Genomic DNA, 19,546 nt, shown 5'->3' on the forward strand with positions numbered 1-19,546 from the left:
TTGATCCCTGCAAGGAATGTAAATTCTCTAATCCTGTTTCCTCTCTGTGAAATGAGACATTAACATCATTTATTATGATTAAGTGGAACAGAGTTACTGTGAAGTTCGAACAAAAGAATGCATTTAAATTACTCAGCACAGTGCCTAATTTTTTCAGTTTCTACTATTATTACTATGATTACTACTACTACTATTGTTACTCTGTGCTAATGAAGACTAATTCAAGAATCTCATTTTTTTTTTTTAACTTTGACTCTTTCTTTTTTGGTATCTACTCCTCTTTTCCTGTCTTTTCCCCTCTTCCCTTGAACCATCTAAACCATGTTTTCAAACATTCTCTGAAGGCCTGTAAATTTCAATTTTTGTGTATCAAATTTATATTGCACTGTCATGGCCTAAAAAGAGTTCATTTCCCTCCAATAAAGAAATCATGTGTTCAGCATTAATAGGAGCACACACAATAACTGAAATCTTCATTAATATCTCATTGTTTGAGATATTACTGCATTAGTCTTTATAATTCCATGAAGATGATGTTAAAATATTTTTTTCCCCACTGATAAATAGTAAAATGAGGGTCATATGTCACACTGTACTGACTATCTGATTTCCTCAAAAATTAAAATATCCATTTTAAATTAATAAATGGGTAGTCTGCAGCTTGTGTTTGAGGGTCTGTGTGTGTCTGAAGCTAGTTTGCTAAGATTATTTGAGCACCACGCCAAGGGAGGAGCTGGGGAAAGTAATAGGAATATTTCTTATAATTGTAAGAATATTGTTTGGAGCTGCTTGAGGGGATGGGAAATTCAGCGGTGAGGCTGAAAATAGGAAGCCATATGATCTTAATGACTTTAGGCAAAAGATGAAAAAATGGTCACAAGACAGGAAGAATTATATATATATGCACACACACACGTATATATACACACGTGTGTATATGTGTCTATATGTATACATACATATATATTTATGTGTATATATGTGTCTGTGTGTACCTATATACACATAACTGATTATACATATATGTGTAAAAACCATAACTGGTTATACATATACGTGTGTGTGTGTGTATATACACACACATATATATACATATATATACATCCATATAGTATTATTTGACTCTATGAATATTTATCTAGATGAAAATGTTATCACCAACTTATCATTCTATATCTTCAATTTGGTAGGCCTTGTTGAAATGTTCAGATTTGTTAATATCCACCTTTTAAAACATAAAAATGTAAAATAAATTATGGAAATGAGAAACCAATCTTGTTTAAAAATTTGCTAAATAAAGTGTTATAGGCAAGTTGTATAATCTGGCTATTATGAGCAATTCTTACTTTATGCCTAGGAATTCAATAGAAGCTATTTTTAACAGAGCTTAGACCTCCTCCTATGTTACATCTTTTCCTCAGTTCACCTTTCTCCTCATGCTCAGTGTGCATAGATTTGCATACTGTTTAATTGTGGCATAATCCGGGGCATGCTCACAATGTCACGTTGCTTCAGCAGCCATTTTGTTTTCTCATAGGAGCAAAGTATTTCCTGCTGTATTCATATGATAGCCTTCATTAAAGTTCTTTGTTTCTTTTCTTTTCTTTTTTTTTTTTTTTGAGATGGAGTCTTGCTCTGTCACCTACACTGGAGTGCAGTGGCACAATCTCGGCTCACTGCAACCTCTGCCTCCCAGGTTCAAGCGATTCTCCTGTCTCAGCCTCCCGAGTAGCTGGGACTACATGTGCCTGCCACCATGCCTGGCTGATTTTTGTATTTTTAGTAGAGACAGGGTTTCACTATGTTGGCCAGTATGGTCTCGAACCCCTGACCTCGTGATCCACCCACCTCAGCCTCCCAAAGTGCTGGGATTACAGGTGTGAGCCACCACACCCAGCCCAAAGTTCTATTTCTTTCATGAAAAGTGTTATCCATTTTATAATTTATTTTGCTAAGCTAATTACATAAGTCTACATCTGGAAATTTTACAGATATCCATACTTTTTTGTGCAAAGGGATAAGTTATAGCAAAATTTGTTTGTTACAATCGGAGTTAGAATGAATTCTGAGGGAAAATTCAAACTGGGTTTCAGGAAGGCCTGACAACTAGCATTCAAAAGTTTGTTTTTCCCATATCTTACTACGTATTATCTTCAGAAACAAATGCCTCTCTTTGAGATAAAACTCTTGCCATAATTTTGATGAATTCTCATAATGCACATTACACATATAACATGCTCTAGTTTTCATGTAATTTTTTAATAAAAATAAATTTATCATATTCTATTCATTGCATATTCCGAGTATAATATATTAAAAATCAAACCCTAAATAAGTTAAGAGCCTCAGAGTCATGGAGAACGTAAAAGTACCCAAGTCTCTGATCTTCTAGCCTCGAGCTCTTTCTAATCCATCATTCAGTCTTTCCAAGCTGAAACTTTTTCTCCAGACACCCAAAAAGTATAGCTCTGTTATCAGGCCCATAGGAATGCTTGATCAAACAACTGTTTTACTTTTTACTCTAGTTTAAGTGGGTAATTTGACAGCCTGAGAAGGATATTGGTGTCCATCTGTCTGGAATTTACTCATCTATTGAGAGTTCTAACAGAATTATCCATGATTAGTTTTCTGCATTAGTTAGAACTGTATCACAATGACAAGCATCATAAGTTTGGTCCCTGTAAAGATTTTTGGCTTTCTTTCTTATATAATAAAGTTCATCCTGACAGCAAATATGTGCAAGAAGATCTCTTGAGGCTGTTTGATGGCAGAAAGGAAAGGTCGATAACCTTCAAATACAAGCAAGTCTGAAGTAAAAATAATTCTGAAAGCTTTGTTGGGCGGTGAGTTCCAACTTATTGCTGACACCGTGGCAGAGGGATAGAAGAGCCATTATGAACTGCTTTCTAAAGATATAAAACACAATAGATTTAAATAGTCAACAATGTTGAACTTCAACAAGAAAGATACTGAAATAACAGAAACCTTATTCTGCCATTGTGCTGAAACACAAGATAACTGGTTCTATGAGGCTGAATACAGTTCTTATTGCTGAAACACTGCAAGATATATAAAATAACGGAAATTCCCAAGCAAAACCATAATTCTTAAGAAGAAAAAGAAATTGGTTTGAAAGGTTAGGCTTTAAAGTTAGAGAACTTTCCTACCTAGATAAACATGGACATTTATGATATAAATATATAAAACAAATAAGTCAAAAGTGTTTTGCTAGGATAAACAAATGAGAGGCATAAAGTGATCATTTCTCATACATCAAGAAATTATGAATGTGAGGAAGATCTTTTGAAAACGGAAGAAAAGTGAATTTAGTACAACTAAAAAAGTATTACTTTATACAACAAGTAGCTCACAGAGGTGATCTGGTTTGAAAATCTAAGTCAGTTCAAGAAGACTTGAGAAAAAACCATAAACAGAGTTCCAGTCTACCACTGAGACAATTAACATGATGAGGGGACACACTTATAAGCCACATCATTTCCGTAAGTCATTCATTCTTGATGTTATAAATCTAGAACCTTGCAAACAATGAACTATGAAATGTTCTGCTAAGGGACTCATGGCCACTTACTTTATCAGACAGCAGGACAGGACAAGAGAATAGAGGATTCATTAATATAGTCATCAAATCAGACTGTGCTTTTTTATATATATCACGCTTCTGGTTAAAGATTAACGCATTCCTACTCTGATGTCTTTAGCCTGGCTCTCCCCCTCAACACTATACCTCCCCCGAAAGGATCAGTTTTCTCTGCCTTAATAATGGTAGCTTAGCAGACAGGATGATAGGATACAGGGGGACTTTAGATGTCATTCACTCTAAATCTTTCATTTTGTAGATGAAGACACTGAAAATCCTGAGAGCTTGTGACTACCCATAATTTAATAGTCTCCTAGTGGTAGAACCTGGGCATGGATTTAAGTCCAGTGCCTTTTGCAGAACAGCCCAACAACATAGCACACACCCCTTATAATCATGGATCTGGCAAGGCACTGAGAACTCAGTCTCGGATATGAGGCACTCACAATTCACCAGACTTGGTGAACAATATAACGGTTTGACAGATCTCTTTGATATATAAACATTTTTCCTCATGCCCCATTATTTCAGCAAGATGATCATTTGCACACATTTTTTAATTCTAGGAAATCTCTTTTCATCCTAAAATTCTCAGAAAAATTAACTCCCTACAGTCAGGAAATCTTGAGACAATGTTGCCTATAGCAGATATTTTTCTAAGCTGGAATTATAATACTCACAAATAAATCTATACCTCATGTAATCATTTAGCTGTGGTTGGGTCTAGTTTCTTCCAGCCAACTTCCATGAAATATTCTGTTAGACGCTTGGTGTGTAGCAGGCAGCCACTGACTGTTTTCATTGGACAAGTAATTAGAAGGTTGGACCTCCTATTTTTTAAATATTATTTACCATTTTATGACAATATATCACAAATCTATTTGTTTATTACCCATTTATCCCAGTAAAATTTAAGCTTCATTAGCAGAAGGGCTCTTTGTTGCCTTACTTTTGTATCACTATCATCCTTCACTGTGCATTCTGCCTGGAAAGTATTTGACACATTTTCATTGATGGTATCAAGGAAAGATTAGGACTACTCTATCTGCTTACATTTTATTGTATCTATATTATTTTTCAAAATGAAATGTTCTGCATTTGGGAAACTAGAATTTTTAGACATTCAATATGAGTTAGCCATTATGGAAAATGTAACATCCTAAACTCTTCTGTAAGAATTGTTCCAAAGACATTTTCTAAGAAGAAAATTCCTTTAAAAACATTCTTAATGAGATATATTTAATTTAAATGAAACAGGCGGGGTTATTTTACCTTTAATACCAACTGCAATGTGAAAATTATTTTATTCCAAAGGACACTTCGGACACTTATAGATTATGTGAGCCTTTTTAATTTTTCTTCTTTTCTTTCACTTTTTGAGACAGAGTCTCACTTTGTCACCCAGGCTGGAGTGCAGTGGTGTAATATTGGTTCACCGCAACCTCTGCCTCCCAGGCTCAAACAATTCTCCTGCCTCAGCATCCCAGGTAGCTGGGATTACAGGCTGTGGCCACCATGCCCAGCTAATTTTCACATTTTTAGTAGAGATGGGTGATACTCCAACTCCTGATCTCAAGCGATCCGCCCGCTTTGGCTTCCCAAAGTGCTGGGATTACAGGCATGAGCCACTGTGTCCTGCCCGGCCTGACCCTTTTTTCTAATTTAAACAAGATCACATTTTACGCACTTTAGATTAATGAGAACCTACTCTATTTTAAAGTTCACCTGAGGATTTTGTTTAGTTATATAAGTAAAACATCAAATCCTGTCCCTATTAACTTTTCTTATTGACAATACTTAAAGTATGGTTTTTATAATTTTTAAAACTGAAAAACATATTTATCTCAAATAGGCTGTCTTTTTTTTTTTTCTGCCTTGATGTCATTTTAGTCTCTTCAGCAGTTTTGAGAGTTAACCCAAACTGATATTCTGAGATTTTGAATCATGAAATTTGTCACATATTTTCTAATAGCCAAATGATGAGATAGATATTATAGCAGAGAGGTTTAAAATGATGAGCTAAATTGAGAAAATGTGATTTCTCAGCAAACCATAGTATGATAGAGAAAAGGATAATTAAAATGCAAATTTTAACCATGGCTATAATAACAAGGAGAAAGGAAAACAAGGTTTTCACTAGCTACTTTTTTTTCCTTTCTTTTTTTTTGAGACAGAGTCTCGCTCTGTTGCCCAGGCTGGACTGCAGTGGCGTGATCTGGGATCACTGTAAGCTCCGCCTCCCGGGTTCACGCCATTCTTCTGCCTCACCCTCCCGAGTAGCTGGGACTACAGGCGCCCGCCACCACGCCCGGCTAATTTCTTTTTGAATTTTTAGTAGAGACGGGGTTTCACCGTGTTAGCTAGGATGGCTACGATCTCCTGACCTCGTGATCCGCCCGCCTCGGCCTCCCAAAGTGCTGGGATTACAGGCATGAGCCACTGCGCCCGGCGGGAAAACAAGATTTTCACTAGCTACTTTAAGGTTTTCTACTTCACAGTGATTTGCTTCAGACCCAATACAACTTTCTATGACAAGAACAAAAAGAGAGTGGCGGATATCCTGTTGTTTAATTTCCTGTTATTTAAAATTAATATAGATTTCAAAGATAAATTTGAATGGATTGATTTTTTCAAAAGGTTTCACTTACTTTATGTATAGAATCACTAATTCTTCAGAGTAATCTTCATGTACTTTTAGAAGACATATCTATTAGGAATATTAGAATGAGTATTTACATATAGTCAATGAGATATGTTGAAAAGTTTTAATAAAAAACTCAGAGGGTCAGTCGTGGAATATGAAGTCATTAAAATCTGTAATTCTAAAACTTAAGGTTACGTTTCTTAAGCTGATTTTGTAAGCGGGTCCACCGCAGCTTGTAAAATAGTTGTTTGGCTTTGGGGGTTAGGTTCTTGGAGCTACAATAGTCAGAACCTATTCTAAACATTCCTAGGTCCCAAACATTAATGAATATTTTCTGAGCAACAAAATTCCGTGGCAGTAACATGTTTTTATTATATTTTCTATAGTAACACATTTACCCAGGACCCACGGTAATATCATCCACTCGACGATGGTTGGTGGTGGACCTTGCCTGTTCAAGTCTGACCTGTCGATGTGCTGAGAGGCAAGCAGCAGCAGGAACAAAAAAGTCAAATAGGAGGCTGTGTGGCAGATAAACTTGATAAATGGCTTCCTGATGAACAGTCCAAGTGGGCTTTTGGGAGCTATCAGGTAGCACACAGAGAAGACAGGAAAAAGAAGTCCTATTATGAAACATGTCACCATCTTCACTGCCCAGTGTCTTCTCCTCCAGCCTGGAAACTCATCGTACCAGCGAGATGCCAGCAGCTGTTGACAATTGGGCTGGGCAACAAACTAAACAGAAGGGAAAGGAAAAGGAAAAATAAGTCACAGTTACATGGAGTGGCCTCAATTCGTCAATAAGAACACAATTGTGATCCTTAAAGACAGAAATTCTGTTTCACATAATTTTACATTTAAACAATCAAAAGGCTTTAAGTCATTCTGTGAATAAAGCCAATGTATTGAATATTTATTCTACCCAAGGCACAGTATGACATGCTTAGTGAGACATAACTGAAGTCAAAATACTGTGGCTGCACTTGAGGAAGCAAAAATAGAACTGGGGAATACGAATATGCAAAAGATACGCTGATAAGTGAACAAAGCAGTTTACAAAGATACACACCTATATACACATATATAAGAATATATAAGTGTGGCTCTTTTTTGATATAGTTGTTATCTCTTGGTTACAACATTACACTTAATTTTTATTTTTATATTTGCGTGTATTTTAACAATTTTCTATAATAGATATTTATTACTTTCATCATCAGGAAAAGCAAACGAACTTTTCTTTATGAGGTACAAGCTAAATATACTTTTAATTGGGTTGAGGCAATATGAAAAACAGATGAAAGAAAGTAGTATTCACCAGAATGTTAATCATCATAGCTTAATTCGGTATAAACAATGCAAACACCTTACCTAAGTATACCTAATTGCCTTATACAAAACATTTCACAGACATGGCATCATTCTATCCTGACAACATTTTTGAGATGTAGCATGGACACTACTTACTGTATGTTAAGGAGGTTACATATCTATCAAATTATGAGATGTTTGAATATCTGGTCCAGGATTTTTTTTCTCAATATTTCTTTTTTTCTCAGTATTTCTCAGATTTTTTTCTCAACCTTTCTCATTGGGATTGTCAGTTAAGCAATATATGAATTAAGAGAAAATTGTATCTTTCAGATGGAACAGTTCAAGAATGCTTCCACCGGGACATATTTGTATAAGTAGAAAAAGAAGATGAGGGTAATCCACGGCAAGATACCATGGGAGAACAAGAGCATAACCTGGTGAGAAAGTGTACAGTGGGATTAAACGATGCCCAATGGACAGTTCTGATTGAAGGAGAAGTGTAAGTTCCTTGTAAGAGACTTGGAGAAGTTCTGTTGGCATCATAAAATAGGCTTACTCTATAAGCAAACTTAGTGCTTGTTCCTTTTACAGGACTCTCCACCCAACTCCACATTTCCCATCTTTCTTCTTTAGTTCTAAGCCATATGGCTGTCCTTGAAGCAAGACTTTTTCCTTTCTTTTTTCTGATGGTAAGCAAGCAAGCAGTCTCTGGATATGCAGAAAGGATGCTGTGTTTGGGGATGAAGAAAGAGATGAGGTGACATTCAAAGAGTAATCCAATAGTTGAGGTGTTCAACCATTTGGATTAGATGAACAATGGTTTTTCATGCAACTGTTTCTCTTCATCTTGTCTTGCATATCTACTCATCAATGTATATAGTGGGCAAATAAATATGCAAACAATTGAATTAAGTTTATAATAATGGGTTCAGTAAATACAGATAAAACCAGATAAAATAGTATGGTTTTAAGGCTAGGGTAGGGAAGACTATCCTCATTATCTTGTACGGCACTTACTTAAGGAAATTTCGAGCTCCATGAACAGTCAAGCTAAATTTTATTCCAGACAAAGCCAGGTATTTGAAAGTCAAAATAGAGTTTTTGCTTATATAACTGTAGAGTATTGATAAACAGTGGTTTAGATCATTAACAAGCACTGTTCTCTTTAAGAGTTTTATTTTTTCCCCGTATAATCCTTCCCATCAGAGTTTGATAAAGAAATCATAGTCTACTATTTTCCTTTTTTTAATTCCCCATGGAATAAAATATTTTTAATAGTATTAAACTTTAGGACAGCTGAAAAGTCTTGATAAAAGAGAGTTAAGAAAACCTATGGGAAATGCAAGATGTAACAAGCAGTTGCCATCATCTTATCAGTAGTCACACATTGACAAAACACTGTAAGGGACTAAGTACTAAGTAACTCATTCCGTGCATGCAGAACGAGTAAAAGAAAGTTATGTACTTTGTTCACTACAGTCTAAGTGAGGTCTTGGATTCAAACTCTGTCCTTCCTGGTCAAAATCTCACTACAGCATGGGGCACCTGAGGACAATCAAACAAAGAACTTTCTTAGGAGAATTTAAGGTTTGTTTGAATTAATATTTTTGTTGCTGAATACACACATATATACTCTGTAAAATTACCTAAAAAAAAGCAAGGAATTTAATCCTCATAGAAAACTTGCCATTGCAAAGTGCTAGGTTAGCCATGATTTTTTATTTATTTTTTTTCTTAAAAGTACTTTTTCTTTCTTTAGTTATTGAAAGTATATACCTGTGCTTAGTAAATGAACAGTATACGTAATTTTACGTTAAACACAGACACAGGGAGGTTTTTGCAGAAGTAAAAATTATGGAGAGGACTAAGAAGAGCAGGAGTGAGTGTGTGTAATACACAAAGTTCCCCAAATGTGGATGTTATTTGGCTATGTATTTGATCCAATCATAGGATTGAAATAACCCAAAAAGTATTCTGAGAATCATTGTAAATCCACATATTCTCGTGGTAATTTCATGTCTCCTTTCGACCAAACATGCTCTTTACTTGTCTACACCAGCATTCCCTAAATTGCATCCCAGTAATTAATAGATTTTCCATGCAAAAATGGGTTTGGTGGTTAAATCAGTTATCAAATTAAGGATTGAAATAATTAAAATTTTATATTACGGGATTTTTCAGTCTTTAATTGGTAACATAGATTAAATCACTTCAATTATCTCTTGCCTCTCTTTCCCTCCCTGCCTGACTACCTCCCTCTCTTCCTTCTTCCCTTCTTTCCTTCCTTCCTTCCTCCCACCCTCACTCCCTTCCTCTCCCTGTGTCTTTTTCTCTCTGTTGCCTCCCTCACTGTTTACCTAGATTACTTGGAGTAATGCTCAGCTTTACTCCAACTCCCTCTGAAGGACACCCTCAGTGAGGGGTCACCTGATTCTTTGACAGTGGCCACCAGTCCATTCCAGCAATGCCCTCTCCAGGTGGACCATCACATTGCCTGCAGTGTGCTGGGAGCCTACAGCCCCCGCCTCCTACTCCATCTTTCTACTGCACCATGAGTCATAGGAGGAACTACCATCTTCCGCACCATTCCAGGACTGGGAGAAGCGAGGTTTGTTTTTAGACACAATTCATTACAGCCGTTCTTTCTCTAGAGTTGTTGGCCAATTCTAGCACAACTCCTGCCATCCCATTAAAATTCATATTAAAACACTAAAACTTTCAAATTCACATTTGTGCTGTGCACTTATAAAAGACGCTGTGAAAACAATTTTAAAGACGTCCTATCTCTTTCAATAACCTTTAAAAAGTTTGAAAAGTCTGATCTCATTATTATTTATAGAATCACTGAGTCATGGGATTCCAAATATTGAAGACACTATGAAAACTATTGAATCTAATCTCATTTTTACAAATATAATAAGAGAGATCCAGTATCAATGATTTAAAATTAACTACTCAAAACATGAAAACTCCAAGCCATAATGGCAACAAAGAAAAGAATTACAAAAAGGAGGCTAAATCTGGAAAGTATATAAAAACAAAACAAAACCAAATAAACAAGAAACTTCACTACATTGTATTAGTCAGTTTTTATACCGCTGATAAAACATACCCGAAACTTGGCAATTTACAGAAGAGGTTTAATGGACTCACAGTCCCATGTGGCTGGGGAGGTCTCACAGTTGTGGTGGTAGGTAAGAGGCACATCTCACATGATGGCAGACAAAAGAAGAGCACTTGTGCAGGGAAACTCCCCTTTTTAAAACCATCAGATCTCATGAGACTTATTCACCATCATGAAAACAGCATGGGAAAGACCTGCCCCCATGATTCAATTATCTCCCACTGGGTCTCTCCCACAACATGTGGGAATTATGGGAGCTACCATTCAAGATGAGATTTGGGTGGGGACACAGCCAAACCATATCAACTATCTAGAAAAGTGAACTAAAACATTAATTGTACATGGACAAAGTAAGCAGAAAATAATTTAAAATATATAAAACAAATAAATCAAAAATAACTATGAATCAGATTTACTGTCTTCATCTTTTCAGTTTTTTAACTTATTTTTCTAGTTTGAAAAATTGTACCCAAAGTTCAGACTGTAGTCATTCTCTATAGGAAGAAAATCCAAATTCTAGGAACAACCGTCCTGGCTACTTTATCTATCTTGACTGTGTCAGAGAGTCACAAGGAAGTCTCAACTGACTGCCGGGTGATTATAAAGAGAGTTGAAACTTTGGATTGGCTGTATCATAGTGATTTACATAAGGGCAATCTGATTCCTTTGCTCTAAAAGGACCACAAATTCATATACATACCAGTGTGCTCTGGGTATTACTGTGTATTCTTCAGCAATTCAAAAATAATCTGTATGGGGGAGGAGTTATTTCCTCTGTCCAGAATGCTTTTCAAAAACTCATTTTATTATGTCGATAGCAGGGTCTAAGGATTATTTACAGGCAGAAGAACTTCAGGGAATTAATTTTTTCCATAGCTGAAAAATCTTTTTTTTTAAAAAAAATATTTTATTTCATCTCCTACATCCCTCATGGCCACTAATGGCTTTTAAATGTCTCTGTCTCTCTCTGCTTCCTGGTGATACCTCTGGTCGTGCTCTTCATTAAACAATTCTTCTGGCCCCTCTGAGCATAGTCATATCACATGATTAATCAGACCCACCTACTTCATTAATCAAAACATTATTTTCACCTGCCTTTCCAGGGCAGGTGAAACACTAATTAAGCCAATAGCATTCAGCATCATATGTGAGTCAGACAGTGGCTAGATAAGTGAGGGGAGTGCCATGATCTGTAAGAACCACATAAATCTGTCTTCTGGGAACTCAAAATACATTGGGACTAATTATGTAACTGGATAACTTCATACAGAGCATTATATAACTTGTTAAAAAGAGGTATAGGGTATATAAGAGTATGTCCGACATGAAATAAACTGAAAATTTAAGGAAGTGGAATTTGTTAGTTAAGCCTGAAATAACAGATAGATTTCAACAGTGACAGCTTCGTAAGTGAATGTGTTTTATGTTAGATTAAAAGAATTTCATGTTAAAAACACAGGGATAGAGACAAGTGTGCTCAGATGAGAAATCTCTTGTGCTAGAAGGTTGTAACCAATTGTAGTTATACTAGAGATGAAATGTAAAGGAAAACTGTGGCCATATTTTGGGATATGTATGAAAATGTTTGTTGAGGACATGCTTGAGTCTAAATTGTTGCAACTCAAATTGTGGGCTGAGTCCAGTAACATTGAAATCAACAGGAAGGCTGTTAGAGATGGAGAATGTCAGGCCCCACTTCAAATCTGCTGAATAAAAATCTGCATAGCATGATTCCTATGAATGTTAAAACTTGGTAAACGCTGGTTTAAAGGATTTGATGTCTAATGAAATTACCTATAGCTCCATTGTATCTGATAAATATTCAAAGAGTAGTTTTAATTCAGTGTAAATATATATTCCAATGTCTATAAAGTAAGAAATATACAGCTGACCTTGAAACTCTGGGAATGTCTGTGTGGGTATATGTGTATGTGTGTGAGCGTGCATGAGTTCTTGAGTGATAGGGACAAGCCATACAGTGGTGGTTCTCAAAATTGAGCAAGCAGCAGGATCACCTGGAGGCTGTTAAAACACATGAGCCCCACCCCAGTGTCTGATTCAGTAGGTACAAGGTGAGGCCCTAAACTCTGCATTTTTGCCCAGTTCTCAAGGTTACTCCAAGGACTAACCTTTTTTTTTTTTTTTTTTTTTTGAGTGGGAATCTCGCTCTGTTGCCCAGGCTGGAGTGCAGCAGTGCAATCTCAGCTCATTGCAAGCTCTGCCTCCCGGGTTCATGCCATTCTCCTGTCTCAGCCTCCCAAGGTAGCTGGGACTACAGGTGCCCGCCACCACACCCAACTAATTTTTTGTATTTTTAGTAGAGTCAGGGTTTCACTGTGTGAGCCAGGATGGTCTCGATCTCCTGACCTCGTGATCCGCCTGCCTCAGCCTCACAAAGTGCTGGGAGGTCTAACTTTTAATAACCACTGCCTTACAGAAATACCTTTGAATAATGTGGGACAGTCTTCTAGTTTTTCTAATGTTTTCTATTTTCCTATTTTTTGCTTTCCTCATTTAAAGTCAACCTTCTTGTTAAGGTTATCAACAAGCAAATTTAGCTCAGTAAAGATTCCTTTAAAAGGAATTGCATAGAAGTCACACATCAAGCAGATATTCTATGGTGTAGTTTTAGTGTAATATCTAATTACAGGAATAAACACAAAAATCTCAACAATAATCTCCACCAAATCACTGAACTCTTGTGCAAGTGGAAAAGCCGAACACAGTGTAATCGCAGGCAAAGGATGCTAGCTGGCTAATTCACCATTAAGCACGATGCCAATAGGGGACTTAAACCAGTGTTAAACAGACTGGGATTCAGTGGGCATGAGAAACATGAGTGGGTGATAAAGATCCTGGATAAAAAAGGAAGAAAATACCTATACCTAGTTTCTCACAGATATTTACCCTATGCACCACCATATGCCTTCATCATGACTCCAAAGTGATATGGCAAATTTACTGTACTTTGTATTATATATTTGGATATTGTAGGGATTAAGATCACATAAGCCTTAGAGAAACCCCATTGGGATTTGAATCTTGGATCTGCTGCTTCCTGATTGTATGAGTATTAATAAATTATTAAATTCTTATTGTGTCTTTTTCCCAATTTGTCAAATGGGGATAGTAGAAATACTTATCTCATAGGGTTATTGAAAAATTAAATGAATTAATATATGAAAAGTATGAGTTCCTAGGTCATAGTATATGTTCAATAAATATTAGGTATCACCATTATTGCATATAAACACATGTTTACACACACAAGGATATATGTATATACACGTATGTGCATATACATATACAATCACTTATAGACATATATACACAAGTATGTAATATGTGTTCACTTTCAGCATAATAATAATAATAATTAAAAGATTTATGCAAGGAAATTACATTCAGAAGATAATAATAACTGAAGCATAAGGGAATACCAATAAGATAACTAGTTGCCCAATTAAGTTTTTCAGCCTGGTTAAGAGGCAAAAAATCAATAGAGATTTAATCAAATCTGAGAAACATTGGCTAAAATGCTTGAGAATAATGAAGAAGACTCATTGATAAACTACAGATTCTATTCTCTGCAGACTCTCCTGCCCAACAAGTGTCAAGTTCAAAAATTTCGTACCCAGTCATAAAATCACCTAAGCGTTTTCTTAAATATACATGTTAAATTCAGATTTGCAGATCAGGATTCAAGGAAGAGCTAAATGCATATTACAGGGGCACGACATTTGATGTCACATAACCAGAAGGGAAGACAATAACTAAATTTCATATGATGATAGTGTTGGTGAGGCAGAGGCTGATTAAACTTCTGAAACCATTCCTGAGTCTACGTTTAAAATTGGTTTGGCAACTGATCTGAGACAATGAGTGAGCAGTAATGGAAAGTTGAAAATGAGAAAGGCAAAGGAAATAAAGCATGTGTGTGTGGGTGATGAACCCAACGTTGAACTTAGCAAACAAAACAGCAAGAAAACAAAACCCAATTTAGGTGGTAGGAAGGTCGAGTCAATAAATAATGTTCGTTCTTTGAAAATCACAAAGGGTAGCAGTTGGTACAAAGTCTACCTCTATTCACCAATACCCTTCTCGGAGCACATATACATTGTTCCAAACTATTATGGAAAATAGATTTAAAAATGCTAGTTATTTCTAGGTAGCTACCTAGATGTTTTCTTAAAACTTGAATAGAGGTGTGGAGGCAGAAAATTATACAGTATTGAAGAAAGCACCATTTGACTTTTGAATCATGTAGGTGAGTAATAGATGAAAATGGTGGATGGAAAGCAGTGAGGAAGGCTCAGATCCTGGCCTTCTATGAATGGGCTGGTTCTCCAGTCTCCAGTGAGCCACTGACATTTTCCACACAGAGGAGTGGCATGTTCAGAATGGGTGTTTCACTTTTAATCAAAGTCTCCTGGAGAGACTCCTACTGAAGAATGAACACTGCTCTACTATCTTCCAGTAGGTCAAGAATTCAGAAAGGAAAAAAGAGACAGAATGGGAATGAATATTAGTTGTTCTTATGAAGTAAAATGATATAAGCACACTTTGCTTTTCCCTTCTCTATTCCTTTTAACATAATATCAAGACCTATAGTTTTAGAAAAAATTAAATTGTTCCAGACCTTAGAAAATAGGAAACTCATTTCATACCTTCTTTCCAGAATCAAAAGTTGATATCACAGAATGGAGTTGTTTCTCTACCCATCTAATTTATACATATAAATAATATATGTGAAGGGTTATATTTGTTTCAAATGTGTTAGGTCCTATAAGCAGAATTTTTAAACTGTAGCCTTAGGGTCGAGAATAAAATTACTTCACAAGACAGAAAAGATCTCTAATCTCTTTTCTGTCTCCCTGACAAAAGCTCTGCAGACTATCTTGGCTGACAAATTTTCTGGGCTTAAAAAAGATAATAATAATAATACTCTGTTTTTTAATGATCTGTTAATTGAGGTTGGAATTAAATTAGTCTATAATATACAGAGAAAAAGTTATGTGTTTTGGAAACAGCAGAGGCAACACAGTCACCGACCTCTCAGGTTGTGCTATTTGCTCCAACTTGTATGGCAACAGAGCGGGCAACTGCACAAAAACAACACATAAAAGAGCCAAAAAAGAGAAAAAGGGACAAAAAGAGTTATAGTTCCCTATAATTCTGTCAGTCTTTGATATCATTTTCACAAAGCAGACAGGAATAAAGAGTAAAGTATCTGTTGAATGGAAATTATTCTTTGGCGTAATTTTATTTTTTATTCTTTATTGGCTCATCTAATTGTCAATGATTCCTGCTGATCAAACATCTGGGATGTTCCTCCCCGGCTGCACCATCTCTCCAGCTCCTCTGCCATCTCTCTCATCTAGGTCTTTTATTTTTTACAAGGATTATTGAGTAATCAGCTTCCCTCTCTCATTCTTTTTTTAAACAGCCTAAGTTATGTTCCTAAAAATGAGGCATGTATCATTTCCTCTCCGTCATCATTGTCATTTCCAGCATTTCCACTTGCCACACGTGCAAGTGTTGCTTGTTCCCATCCTGGTCTCTGTGGCCCTTCATGCTAGCTTCCTGAGAAAATGCACATCCCAATAAGTAAGGACAAATCATGAGGCAGGATGAAGGATGACCTGAAAATAAGGAACAAACTACTGTACATGAGCATATTAGTCACTGAAAACAGACCTATAACCATCAATAGTTCAAAGAAACTCAACCTGCAACCCAAAGAATCTGCATATGAATAAGGACTTCACTGATTATTTTCTGACCCAAGGTACTGCTATTATTGTGGATATTGAAATGTTTTATACATAAACTATATCTCCATATGGTATTGAGATTTTGTTAAAATTTATTTGCTCATTGTGTTAGTTCCTAAGGGCTGCCATAACCAAGTACCATAAATTAGGTGGCTTAAAAAAACCTATTTTTTTTCTCATAGTTCTGAAAATGTGAATTCTAAAACCAGAGTGTTGGCAGCGCCATGCTTTCTCTGAGACTCTGGGTAGAATCTTTCCTTGACTTTAGCAACCTTCTGGTAAGCGACTGTGAATTCAAGGCATTCCTTGGCCTGACAGCTGTGTCATTCCAATCTCTGCCTCTGCCATCACGTGGCATTCTCCCTGTATGCCTCATTTCACATCATCTTCTCTCTTTTTATAAGATAACCAGTCATATTGGAGTAAGAGTCTGTCCCACTCCAGAATGACCTCATCTTCAGTAATTTCTTGTGCAATGATCTGTTTCCAAATAAAGTCACGTTCTGAGGCAGGCACTTGGGGTTTGGACATTAGCATATCTTTTTGCCAGATACAATTTAAACCATAACATCCATAGTTACTCATTTTCTAGTAGTTGTCTAGTATATAGTTTTTGACTCTATAGTTTACATAAAAATTGATATTTCAAATATTCCAAATATATTTCAAGATCATAAATAATTTTAAAAACCAGATAACTTTGTTTATAACACTGTTTTATTAAATATTATTGTTAGCCCAAATTAATGTTCTGGAAAAATTGAAGAAATATCACAGTGGTGAATTGTGGCATTAGATCCCTGTCTTCCAACTATACAGTTTTCCTCTACCTCTTATATCATATTTTAAAATTTTCTTATTTTGTCACAAGGATTGATAATAAATGGCAATAAATAAAAGAAACAAGGAAGAGAAAAATATCAATAACCTTATGAAATGAGGGGACCCTACACATAGGCAGTCAGCTATATACATAATGCGATTTTCGAAGGTCTGAAAAAGGTCATATATCTAAAACCATCTCCCATATCAGTCTTCTGTTACAATTAAATCTTCCTAAGAGCTTTCTGAAGACTTGCATATTTTAGCTGGAATAAAACATTACATTGCTTAGACAAAAGAGGAATTAAGCAACTAGTACATAGTTGTCATCTAGTGAAGATAGGGCTTTTTATGCAATGGGATGAAAAAAAATTGAAGGTTGGAAAAAAGAAGGGTCATAAAGCTTTAATGTAGTTCAGCACTGTACCCTTAGTAAAGAATTCCAGGGATGCAGGAGAAAATATATGTATAAGGATTATCTGAGAGAAAGCATCTGAAAAGTGGTAGTTGTATGTGCTAGGACTCTCCAATATAAGAAAAAGTTTGACTAGTATAGTTGCGCTTGGTTTCATCATGTTCCTAAGGTTGAATTATCCACATAGCTCTTCTTTTGGAAAATTGCCACTTGAAAGCCACACAGATACATAAAATTCAATAAGTTCACAATTTAATTAACATTTTGGACCGTAACACTGTTTACCCATCTATGTTTATTGTGTTGATAAGTGGTACAACGTCTACCTAGATGAAACATGAACTCTTCTCCATCCACTCATAGCGTAATTTAAGATTTAGAGAGTTCCTACCACCAAAAAAACCCAGTGTTTTGTAACTCATCTTCTCCCTGACCAAGTATAATTAACCAAATATAATAATGAGGAAACAAAAAACTCAAATAAAAAATGGGAACTAAAATTTGAAGAGACAGCATCAAAAGATACATAGATGGCAAATAAACACATGAAAAGATGCTCAACATCTGTTGCACATTAGGGAAATGCAAATCAAAGTCACAATGAAGTATCACTGCATACCTATTAGAATGACTAAAATTTTAAAAAAATCAAATTAAAACATATGTTGATACATGTTTGCAGACACTTAAACTTTCATACATTGAACAACAAAATATAAATAGCTTTTTAAAAAGAGTTTGCAGTTTGGTTTGGTTTGTTTTTAAATTAAATATACATCTACCAATGATACATCCATTCTTAGTCTAGGCATTTATCCAAAATAAAATAGAAAATAAAAAAGAAAACAGAAAATAAAAGTTTATATACATAAAAACACTTGACTACAAATATCATAGTAGCTTTTTTGTAATAGCCTCAAACTGGAACAAGCCAAATGTCCACCAACCCAGGACTGGATAAGCAAAATATGGTATATTCATATAATGGAAGATTAGTCAGCAATGAAAAGGAATGAACTGTTGTATTGATATACATACATGGTTGAATATTTTTTAAATTATGCAGAATGAAAGAAGCCAAAGGAAAAAAAGAACACATACTGTATAATCCCATTTATATAAACTCTAGAAAATGAAAACTAATCTAGTGACAGGCAGCAGATCAACAGTCGCCTATGGGGGAATGGGGAGGGTGCAAGGAAGAATTATAAAAGAGCAGAAGGTAACCTGTGATGGTGATGGATGTGTTCTCTATCTTAATTTGTTTATGTTTTCACAGGTGTATACATTTTACAAAAACTTACCAAAGTACTCACTTTAAATATGTGCAGTTAATTTTATGTCAATTTTCCTTCAATAAAGTTGCTATAAAATAAGTCTGGCTGAGCATGGTGGCTCATGCCTGTAATCCCAGCACTTTGGGAAGCCAAGGCAGGCAGATCACTTAAGGTCAGGAGTTTGAGACCAGCCTGGCCAATATGGTGAGACCCCATCTCTACTAAAAATACAAAAAGTAGCCAGAAATTGCTTGAACCCAGGAGGCAGAGGTTGCAGTGAGGTGAGATCGTGCCACTGCCCTCCAGCCTGGGCAACAGAGCAAGACTCTGTCTCTAAATATAAATAAATAAATAAATAAATAAATAAAACAAGTCTGTTCCTATTTTGCTGGTATGAAAAGCACATTGAGGATTATCAACCTCCAATTTGTTGCCAATATTATCAAGTCAGCCTCTTTACTTTCTCTTGTATTCATCTCCTTATTTTGTCTCAATATTCCCCCTTAGTTATCATGGAATATCATCATAATAAAACATCAGATGCATGGGAATTTAAATGAGTACATTCATTATGGAAA

General features: G+C 35.7%; 1 protein-coding gene across 7 annotated transcripts in view; it reads right to left on the minus strand.

The window, feature by feature from the left end:
- The window catches only part of TRPC4 (transient receptor potential cation channel subfamily C member 4), a 228,386-nt gene that overhangs the window by 48,611 nt on the left and 160,229 nt on the right, over nt 1-19,546 (minus strand). For all 7 annotated transcript variants that reach the window (XM_509635.6, XM_009426907.5, XM_009426911.4 and 4 more), the window contains one exon: nt 6,641-6,977. In XM_509635.6, the coding sequence (XP_509635.2) occupies nt 6,641-6,977 (337 nt within the window). The remainder of the gene's footprint in view (nt 1-6,640; nt 6,978-19,546) is intronic.

Source organism: Pan troglodytes, chromosome 14 (assembly GCF_028858775.2).
Source record: "Pan troglodytes isolate AG18354 chromosome 14, NHGRI_mPanTro3-v2.0_pri, whole genome shotgun sequence".
In the NCBI taxonomy this organism is placed as follows: domain Eukaryota; kingdom Metazoa; phylum Chordata; class Mammalia; order Primates; family Hominidae; genus Pan; species Pan troglodytes.